This window comes from Aedes albopictus, chromosome 3, assembly GCF_035046485.1.
Source record: "Aedes albopictus strain Foshan chromosome 3, AalbF5, whole genome shotgun sequence".
In the NCBI taxonomy this organism is placed as follows: domain Eukaryota; kingdom Metazoa; phylum Arthropoda; class Insecta; order Diptera; family Culicidae; genus Aedes; species Aedes albopictus.
The window spans coordinates 309,331,284-309,342,582 of record NC_085138.1 but is presented as its reverse complement, the minus strand read 5'-3'; the positions used below and the strand labels follow the sequence as shown (position 1 = coordinate 309,342,582).

The following is an 11,299-nucleotide window of genomic DNA, read 5'->3' as shown; positions in this document are numbered from 1 at the left end:
CGGCCGTCATTTGGCCGTCATCAAGCTTTCAACATTCTCCACTGATTGCCCAGCTACCGTAAAGCTGGAAGAGTTGACCGTGTGTACATCCAACGATTTGGTCTTGTTGACGTTGATTGTAAGACCTGCCGCTAAGGAGCGATTGGCAAGATCATCGAGCTTGCTCTGCATATCAGAGCGCCGTTGAGCTAGGAGAGCAACGTCTTTAGTCATTAGAAGTCATTTAGGTGTTCCATGGTAGCGGGCTGCCACAGCAATCCACGATTTGGTTCATGGTCAATCGCACCTACCAGGATCTCGTCGATTACGATGAGGAACAGTAGCGATGATAGTACACATCTTTGCCTCACTCCAGCAACGACCCGGATGGAATCGGACAAAACACCGTGCAGCTACTCTGCACGAAAATGCCCTGTACTGTGCTTCGATGGGGCCGACGATTTTGTCAGAGACACCCTTGCGCCTGAGGGCTTCTCACATGTTTCCGTTATTGAGACGGTCGAAAGCGTTTTCGATTGGAAATGTCGCGGTTTCCCATAATAATTGATGCAGCAGTTGTGTGGATACTACGGGGTCAGCTTTGAGCATCTCGGCTGATATGCGATCGACCTCCGGCGTCTTGTTCGATTTTATGCTACGGATGGTTGTTTCTATCTCCTGCAGTGTTGACACGGGTAATGCGTCGAACCCTTGGCGGGTCATGCTGAGGTATTGGCTGATACATAGAAAAGGTTTCCAAAGTGTTCGTCGTTTCGCGCGTGTTGGAGCGATGCAATCAGCAGAAAGACATTCGTTAGTCGTAGATTGTACCGATTACGCCGTTAAATACCGTAGAAGAAGACAATTTTCTAGCACTTATATCTGGGCTTACATTTAGAGCTGTATAACGACGGATACCTATTTTCTTATGATTGTGAAATTATCACATGAAAAGAAAGCTGAACATCATCGGATAACGATACAATTATATTTATAATAATAAATAGCGGTATCGAATGAATTGTTTGCTAGTAGCACATGCAATACAGCGCGGTAAAATTGAAGATTCTGATTCCTTACAACGCTTTTTTGATAATGTTCAGGCTCAAGACTCACTCGGGACGCCTCACCCTTCGTAAAGGAGCATCCGCGCTGAGCAAACTTTCCCAACCAGTTTAGCATAGGTGCGCGTGTTTTCGTCCGGGTGCTTTAGGCCAACCATTTTCTGAAAGCATAAACATACATCCTTTTTCAAACGTGCGTTGAGTACTTTGATTCGGGGACTAAAATGGCCAAGTGGCATGGGTTCCAAACTTTTTGGGCTCCCTAGCTTCTTACCATGTACAGAGAATACCGTCGATAGGAACTGCCATGCAGAATGAGCACTTCCTCGATGTCTTCCGGTTGTATCGCATTCGCGTCGACGGCTTTGGGATCCTCGTTTAGTCGAGAGTACTTGCTTTGGTCTAACTTTTGCCTCACTCGGGCATCCAAAGGATGCCAGCTGTACACCTCCGGACACAGCAGATACGACGGATACAGATTGCTCTTGTAGCGCATCTTGGGGCACGAGTGAATGTAGAATCCCATGTAGTAGTTGGCAATACTGGGCGTGTGTTGGTGCAGTTTACGCGTAAAGGCAAGTTCTCTGTGGGGATGTTCGAAAGCAGCGAATAGAAGTGAGATTTTGACGTGAACTTAGATCGTTCAGATACGGGTGTGTGTGTTATTTAGCGAGTGATACATACCTTAGGGATGCATATGTACCCAGGGACAGAAATCTGTACTCGGGGTCGTAGAAAAAGTAGACCGAACTGACGCAACTCGGTAGAACGTCGATCACTGCTACGGCGATCAGGCGGTCATCCAACCAGTACTGCTGGTGAAACGATCCGAAGCCACAGTTTGGCGAGTTTGAACCCGTAGTAAACTGAAAATGCAAATGAAATTGAAGTGAATAACGGTCGCCATGTAGAACGATGCATTAGCAGGGAAAGCCAATTGATGTTAGACCAGACCAGACAGTAGGAGGAAAACAATTGCAACAAAATGAAAGTAGGAGAGGCAGCCTTGACGGGGACGATGAGTCGTACCTGGAGCGGGGACTTGACCAGAAAGTCCAGATATTCGTCAATCATTTTGGGTGGATCGTTGTGCACCTGGGCTTGGTACTTCTTGTACACGGCAAAAGAGGCTTCGAGAGTTCGTTTGAATTCACTGGCTTTGGTACAGACGGTTACGAGCTGGCGTTTTGATTTTCATGGATTCACAGGGAGTAATAGTGAGGAAGAAAGAAAGAAAAACAAAGCAATATCATTTTAAAGGCTAGTTGGCAACTAATCACCTTCAGTGGAGATTTCACTAGGAATCGTTTATAACGATCCATTTTCAGCTTCGAGGCAGGATCATTGTGGATCTTCATCTGATAGGAACAGTAGAGAGCGTACACCAAATCAGTTGCTCCTTCGTGAGATGGTACTAGTTTTACCTGGAAGTGGAGAATAGACAACAAAATAAACATTACATTGTATGGCAGATACGAGTTTACAATTTTAGTTCAAGTAATGTTTATAGAAGAAACTACTATTTATTAGAGTACGGTGGGGAAAGATTGTTACCTTAGTGAAATATTCTGTTAAAAACATGAAAATAAAAGAACATGTAGGTACACTTATTCCACCATCCATGAGCAGCTGCTATAACAAAGTTTATTTTTCTGTTGAAATTGAGTGAATTATGTATACCGAAAAAATAGCTCAAAATAGCCGCTGCACAAGTGGTTCAGCACCCGAAAGTTGATGACATTCCCTCAAAACGCTCTGGATTCCTAGGTGTTGATTGCCTGTCATAATTGAATACCTAGTAGAAGAAAATCAGCAACATAACAAACTTACCTTTAACCGATGAGCTGCCTGTTCGCCGTCCTTCGGTTCTTCGTCGAGGAAATCCTCCAGACTTTTCTCGACGTTCTTTCCCTTGGCCTCCTTCATCTTTTGTTCAATCTCCTCCGCATTCAGTCCCTTTTGTATCAGTTTCTCGCGCTTCCGTTCGATCCGCAGCAGCTTCGCCTTCTTCGGTGGCTGTCCGCTTCCGCCACCCGTCGATGATCTGGTGGACAAATTGGAACTGCTTCCAACGGTGGGGTCCTTTGCCAAACATAATCCATCAACCACATCCTGTGGAGGCTCACTGCCTTCGTCTTCTTTCGCTTTCAGCACTCTAACTTTGTTCAGATCTAGTTCTTTCCTTGGATTACGAGCCACGTCTCCCATTTCCAAATCTCCGCCACAGCCACCGTCGTCGGCAGTACCGTGACTTCCTCCGTCCGACCCCTCCGCCGTGTCTTCATCCTTCCCCTTGATGCCATCTTTGAGGAACTTATTGACCCGCTTGATGATCTTCTTGTGCGATTTGTTCAACCGGAAGTTCATCGCATCGCACTTGATCGTGTACGACGGGCAGCAGGTGGTGTTCATTTCCGGCTTGTAGCAGTAGCATCCGGACCGACGCCAACCGCGGTCAATCAGATCCTGGTAGTCCTGGCAAGTCATGGTGTGGGCCCACATTCCTGGAAAAGGAAATCGGGAATTAGCAAACTAAAATGTACTCAAAAAGGGCAGAAGCCGACATCCAGAAAAGGGATGATGATTCATACGACAAAGGACTGAGATGAAGCGAAGCATTGAGAATCCTCATACTCACCGTGGGACTGGCAGGACGTGGGTTGCTTACAGTAACCACAGCTGTAGTTCGATTGCTTCCCGTAAAAATCCAGTATTGTGAACATTTTTCGCTAATAACGATTACTATTTACGTGGGAAATAACTAAATTTACAACGTTTTTTGGTAACTTTTCGCAAACTTTTACGAAAACTCGAAAACATTCGCCTTTGCGATGGTTTTGTTTTTTGTTATGACTTTTTTGTTCAGACTTGTGTGTTGCTAAAATTATCGACGAGGATTATTTCCAAAGCATCAGGAGTAGATTTTGAAATGGGCGGATGGCATTGTCGTCGCGGTTGAAGCCCGAAGTTTCCCCAGACGCGACAATCGATTTTACTCCAAACCCATTCGTGAAACCTAACGTCGGACGTAGTGCGCTGGGGAAGATTAAAAAAATACATCCATCGTTTTTCGGGATTTCTAGACCCGGAACTGGACAATCTTTCCTTTTGTTGTCTGTTTGCTTGAATGACAATAGTCTCGTCGAGCTGTTCCGAAGGAAGACCTGGGAAGACCTACCTTTGCCGCTGACCAGGGCGCTGAATTTTGTATTAAAAAGTACTTTTCCCGCAGGATGCTGAAGTCTTGGCTGAAGTCGCAAAATTTGGATGATGCTAGCTGCTAGCTGATCCAAAGTTTTCGATTATGACGTCTGCGACCACGCTCTGATTCGTTGAAATTTTGTGCTTACTGGCAGTACAGTAAAAGTTAGTGTTAACCGATAGCAAAGTATCTAAATACCAAGGTAAGAGATTCCCGCTAATATTCACGGATTAGTGAGAAAAGGAAAAAAGCAAAAAATAGTTATGAAGTTTGCGCTGATTTGTATGGGCACATCACTATTTAGCAAACTTTCTTAAGAAATTAAGCACTCCTATCTTAGATGCTATTATTTAATTGCATCTGACTGGATTAAATGTGACCTCCATGCAATAAAACAGAAAATATCGCCATTTGAAAATCGGTAACAAATTTTTTTTTAATTGATTCTAAACATATTTTTTCAGCATTTAGAAACATCCAAACTAACAAAACTTCACAAACTTTGCTGAAATAATGACATTTTAGTGTAAAAACACCAACTTTTCATAACTAACGCAGATGTGTTGGTGAGTCTCATTTTTGACATTTACGGGAATCTCTTACCTTGGTACATATTTATATACTTTGAACCGATAGTTCGGTACTTGTTTTCACTGAGTTTTTTCTATAGACACTATAGATTCCATAGACTCGCGGAGATATGGTTGAGGAATACGATTTCAGTGTGTTTTGCCGTGAATTTAGAGTGTACCGAGCGAATATGACGTCACGCAATCCATTGTTGCTATTGAAATCGTGACGTCATGCTCGTTTGGCTACACGAACTGACAGTTCGTTTGGCTACAGTTGTCTTCGCCTCCGCGAGTCTATGGAATCTACACGCAGAAAAATGGCGCTTGTTCAAAACAATAAAACGCATGGTTGATTTTCAAACTGAGAATTTACTTATTCCAAAGTTATATTTAATTGTTTTCATTTAGAGTTTATCAATAAAAACAACCGATTACCATCATTTCATGTAATGTCAAAAATTTCATTTGTTTCAACAAAATAAAAACCATAAACATGGTCCAAAAGCACTCACACATCTATAAAATGCTTACCCCAACATCGGCACAACGAAGAAGGTGCAGCAAATCCATCACGCCAACTTCCAAGTGCAGCTTTGGCCGTGATGAATAACGCGCAAGTACTCACGACAGCATCCACAAAAAGTTGATCGGTTTCGCCTTTTTTGTCTTTTTTAGTCGTTCTCCTCCCCATCCGCTTACCGACGGTCTAAAAATAGATTTCCGAGCTGCCGCAGTTGCTGCCGTCACCTACACAATAACATTCCGGGTTTGTTAGTGGCAAAAGTGCAGTCGTTTGAATCAATCCATTATTTCATGTTTAAAAAACCATATCTCTGTTTATTTTAACAAACTGTCAAAAATTTCGACAAATGAAAATATTTGTATTATCAAACAATAGAACAAGTTCAGTTTAAACTAGAAATCAGCTTGTCGCTATAGTAAACTGAAAAATCGGTTGATTTGAACTGGAATTCAATTGTGTTTACAATTTATTTTTCTGCGTGTATAGTGTCTATAGTTTTTTCGTGTTACAGTTCTTATCTCGACACCGAGTTGATTTGATGCAATCGCGCACTTTTATTAGCGTTTTCGCACTCGTGAAAACTAGTGCGATAGTCCAGTGGTGAACTAAATGCGCCATATTTTACCGAACAGCGAAGAGAAGATTAAGTGTGTATATATGAATTTACTCAGCTCAGTGAAAAAGTTAGATACGTCGATTTGAAAAATTATGCTCGGATTATTAAAATACCTGTTTTTCTTTCAGTGCAAACAAGCAAACTATTTCGCAAGCAAATTTTTCGAACTTATTTCTACCTCAAGCCACCGAATCATTTGCATCAGACGAATGCAATTTTCCACCGGGCACCGTTTGACAGCTCGCACAAACAAAGCGTCAAACGTTTGTGTTTGACGCACGGGAAAATTATTGTTGTTTTACTTTTTGCTTGTTTTCCCTTTCTCTGTCCGCTCCGCAGCAAGCAAGCAGTTTTCCCAACACCAAAACCGAGAGGCCAGCCGCCGCAGCTAGACGAGCTTTCGTTCGGGAACTGTGAAGTACGTTGGTTCATTTTCTTTTGTGCGATCGACGGAATCCATCATCATCATCGCCATCGGTTGTCGCCATCCCCAGATATACATACAGTGGAGAGAACAAGAAGCGACTTTTTCCTCCTTCCGTGTTGGAATTGGTGTATCGTCGCGATCCGCGGTCCCGTCGTTGTTCCGGTGAATTTTTCGTGAAATTCGCAGTTTCTCCAGTGAACGTTTCCCGGAAGAGTTTCCTCCGACTCGAGAAAAAAAAAAGTGAACAAATTGATTTCCGCGGTCGGCTTTGCGTTACCAAGGGTTGGTGACTTTTGGAAATCCGGGTGTTTTGCTGGGAAGAGTGTGGAAGCAATCTAGGCTATTGTCCGCCTGAAGTGCAGTGCAGTGGGGGAAAAGTCGTCCTCTGGCATTTAGTGGTGCATTTTTTTCGAGACTTGGTCATACTTGCAGCAATCATCATCGGCAGCAGAAAACGCAGAAGAAGCACCAGCTAAAAAGGTAACCGACAGTCAGTGGAGGGTAATTTTCTTGTTTCTTGTTTCACCATCCTCTTTCTCGGTCTGTTTGCTTGTGTTTCGGTTTCTGGCGTAACATGTGAATGGGAACCGGGTTCGTTATGAGGGTCCTATTATTTTAGAAGTTACTGGAGACGGGTTAGCTCCAAAGTGAAAATATAATTATTTCCCTGCTTTATTCTTTATAAAATTTGTGATTATTTTCTGTAATTCAATTGGATTCAATTCCGGATGAAATCACAACAGACAAAGCAATTCAAAGCTTTGCTCCAATATTCAAAATATTTTCAATATTAATTTGATAGTTTGAAATTTATTAAAAGGTTCAACTTCTGAAGGAATCCCCGAAACAGATTCTGTAGGCATTCCTAGCAAAAATCTCGGGGGTTTTTTGAAGACATCTCAGGGTGAATTTATGATGGAATCACTGAGGATTTCTTGTAGGAAGCCCTGCAGAAGTTTCAGAGCTAAATCTTGAATAATTTTTGAGGGAATCCCTGAAGCGATTTCTCAAGAAGTCACTTAAAGCATATCTACAAGAACTCATCTGCCGTGTGCAGCATAGTTGTCCCATGTTAATAGGGATTCCCATAAAACATGGGACTACTATGCTGCACACGGCTGTCATGGCAATACCTCTGGAGCAATTCAAAGAAGAGTTTCTTGGGAATTTCTCAAGGGACTCATGGCCAAAAATCCCTGAAGCAATCGGTGAAATAATTTTTGGAATAATTTCTGAAGAAAACCCTACAAAAATTTTAGAAAGATTTTCTGGGAGATTTTCAATCCTTAGAAGAATTCTCGTAAGGCTCTCTCTGGGGCTCTGGAGGAAATCATAGAATAATTAGTTGAACAATGTCCCGTAGGATTCCTGGAGGAATGACAAGGAATAATTCTTGGAGGAGTTCCCTTGGAGGAATTCCTGGAAGAATACTCCGAAGAAATTTATGCAGCGAACTCCAATTTCCACACAAATTCCTGAATGAATTCCAAGAAATCATTTTTGGGGGAATTTCTTAAGGAATTTCTAAGAGTTTACGTGGAGAATTCCTGCAAAAACCTCAGAAGAAACTCCTGGAGAAATTTTTGAAGTAATTCTAAGAGGAATCACTGCAAGAAAATGCGGATAAACTTCCGAAAGAATCTCTGTAGGAATTCTTGAAAGAGTCTCCGGCAGAATTCCTGCAAGAATTTCTGGCAGAAATCCTGTAGGAATCTCTGGCAGAATTTCTACAGAAATTTTGGCAGAAACCTGTGTAATAATTCCTGCAAAAACTCCCTAATTTCAGGAGGAATTCGTAAATAAATTCCTGCAGGAATTTTCAAGGAAATTTCAGGAAGATTCTTGAGAGTTTTTGAAGAAATTACTGAAGGAATCCCTCAAGGATTCTCGGTAGAATTCCTTAGGAATTCTCGAAAGAATCTAGTGAAATTTCTACTGGAATCTCTGGCAGAATTCCCTAAGGAATTTCTAGAGGATTTTTTGTAGAAACCTTATGAATGATTCGTGCATAAATTCGTAGATTCCTACAAGAATTCCTGAAGGTATTTTATTAGGAATCCCCGAAGGATTTCCTGTAGGAATCCTTGCAAGAACTCTTGGGGATACATACCTCTACACTGAGTCTACAGCAATTCCAAATACAGTTTCTTGGGAAATTTTTGGACGGATTCCTGGGGAAATGCTTAGGAATAATTGCTGGTCACAATGTCTTAAGGAAATACAGAGAAAATCTATGGATGATTTTCAGATGGAGCACCAGAGGAATTTCTGGACGAAACCCTGAAAAAAAAATCTCACTTAAGTTCATCAATTGCTGAAGGAAATTCTTCTAAGCTTAAGCGTTTCAGGGGAGAAATTCCAAGGAATAATTCCTAGAGGAATTCCAGAAGAAATTCCAGAGAGAATCATCTCTAAAGAAATTCCTGAACGAACCCTTGGAGAAAATTCTAAACAAATGTCTGGATTTCATGCCCGCGGAGTAATTTCCGTGGCTGTCTTTGGCGAAATACCTACGTGAAGAAATTCCTGTAGAAATTCTTGGATGAGCTCCTGAAACGTTTCTGGTGGAATGTCCATCTTGAGGAATTTCAGGAGAACTTGTTGAAAGAATCCCAGAAGGAATCCCTGATGGCACTTCCGGAGGAAGCTGTGAAGCAATTGAATTGTTTGATGGAATCTCTGGAGGAATTCCTGAACAAATTCCTCGAAGAAGCTCTCCAAATAAATCTAGTGGAATTTCTGGAGGAATTCCATAGAAATATTCACTTGCAAAGAGCTACACTCAAGTGAGTGTAACTCTTTGCAGGTGAGTATCCCTATCCCCGTTGGAGGAATTCCTGAAAGAATCTGTAGAAAAAAATCAAACAACGCTGTTCTGTTCTCCAAGGTCACTCCAGAATGTTGACTTCTTTAGCAACAACTTGTTATTTTTTCAAAGGCTTGAAAGTGTTTCTATGAGTAAATTTTCTATCTCTTACACTTCCTTTCTTTGGATTGTTCTCAAAAGCTTCTCCGTTAGCGAAAATCCCATCCCCTAGAATGGAATACGCAGATTTGAATCGACTTAACTTTCCGTCTTTCAGGCTTCGCGAGAATTCTTGCAGTTCCTCCGTATCGGACGAGATTCCCAACCCCTAGATTGGATTTCGCTTTTTCGATTTCACTTCACTGGTTTCTCATGAAAGAATTGATTCTGAAGACCGTTGGTGGTTCCACTTCTGATGTTGTAGAAAGTAATCAACCAACGATGTTCTCTTCTCCATGGTTCATTTCAGAATGGTCGGCAGTTCTGTCATTAGTACACTCAGGCAAATAAACCTAAGATTATCATAAGGTCTAACTTATGAAATGGCCTTTAAACAATTCATAACGGCTAGAACGATTTTTATAAGGTCGGTCTATGACGCAGAATCGACTCACAGTTTGGCTTTTATACACATTTAGCAACACGATATTCTCAAGCGTCGATAGCCGCGTGGGTTGGGCACGAGCTCAGTGATCTCGACGTTCATGGATCGATTCCAGTCTGCATCATTTTGTAATTTTTCTGCTCTTTTCATACACACTAAGATCAGCTCGGTATTTTCCCCATCTTTTTACTGAGTTCTCAACAGCAGATTTAACTCGGTACGCTCGGTGCGGATATTCTGTAAATGAGTTACCGAGCTCAGCTCACAAACTGTCAAAAGTTACTAAAGCACGGTAAATATCGTTACTGGTGAACGGTAAATACGATTACCGAGTGTACCGAAATAAATCTGCTGTTGAAAACTCAGTAAAAAGATGGAAAAAATACTGAACTCAGTGAAAAAATTACTGAGCTGGAACATCTGAATCTTAGTGTGTAGGTTTATCTTATGTAATTAGGTCATAATAAGCATGTTAAATTTTCATAAGGTATTCTTATATCATCCATACTTTACAGTTATGGTTAAATTTCATAAGGTATTTTGATGAATTTCGGTAGTTTACTTCGCTGAGTGTATTAATCAATGCCTACACTGAAATAAATTTTGTTGTGGAAACTACCGATTCCATAGAAAAATTACTAACCGTACCTATGATTCTCAACCGACAACATTTTCCAGTTAATTCCACTAAAACACTGTCAACTTAACTAGCAGTGCAGTTAACATTACCAAAAATAATCTTAATTTGACAAATGAGCATTTTATTTTTAATCATACTGTGTTGTAAAATGCGTGTCCTGGAAAAATTAACAATGTTTTGTTGTTGAGACGACTATGCTTTTGGTTGAATTTACTACAATGCATTCTAATTTCAAGCATATTTCAGCTACCTTAACAGATTTTGTTGTCGGTTGAGAATCGTAGGTACGGTTAGTAATTTTACTATGGAATCGGTAGTTTCCACAACAAAATCTATTTCAGAATACCTATATTTAACTTCGGTGAAAAAAATGTGGAGTTGTCCTGGAAAAATTTGAGGAGACCTTTCTGAATGAATACATTGAGGTATATCTGTATAACTACCTGAAAGAAACTGTAAAGCAATTTCTAGAGGATTCTGTTTATGATTTTTTTAAGGAATCGCTGGAGAAATATCTAAAGGATCTTCTAGAGATACCCGTGAAAGAATCTTTTGAGCAATTTGTAGAGGAATTCCTGGAGAAATCCCACGGAAGAAGAATCCTGGAGGACTTCTTGAGAGAATCATTTGGGGGATTTCTATAGAATTTTGTTAACAGCAATCTTTGAAGGAATTCTTGCTGAATCCATTCCTCCTCCAAAAACCGCTTTTCTGTAAAAAAAAAAACAAATCCCGTAGAAATCGCAGGATTCTAGAGAAAATACTGGAGAAATTTCTATAGAAATACATTCTAAACGAGTTACCTGAGGAATCTTTGTTTCGAAAGAATTCCAGTTGAAATTTTTGTTTTTTGTTTTTGCTTTATT

At 40.9% G+C, this 11,299-nt stretch overlaps 1 protein-coding gene across 2 annotated transcripts; it reads right to left on the bottom strand.

Moving 5' to 3' along the window:
- Positions 1-947: 947 nt before the first annotated feature.
- LOC134291461 (arginyl-tRNA--protein transferase 1-like) lies at positions 948-3,913 on the bottom strand. Of its 2 annotated transcripts, none has more exons than XM_062859219.1 (6): positions 3,682-3,913; positions 2,874-3,547; positions 2,324-2,467; positions 1,728-1,909; positions 1,318-1,627; positions 948-1,204 (listed from the first exon to the last, which is right to left on the bottom strand). In XM_062859219.1, exons 1-6 carry the CDS (start codon positions 3,764-3,766, stop codon positions 1,106-1,108), a joined length of 1,494 nt encoding a protein of 497 aa, XP_062715203.1. In that variant the 5' UTR covers positions 3,767-3,913; the 3' UTR covers positions 948-1,105. The 2 variants fall into 2 exon arrangements, with proteins under 2 accessions (XP_062715203.1, XP_062715202.1); XM_062859218.1 differs by lacking the exon at positions 2,324-2,467 and adding an exon at positions 2,073-2,222 and having other exon boundaries at positions 3,682-3,911.
- Between the last annotated feature and the right edge of the window lie 7,386 nt (positions 3,914-11,299).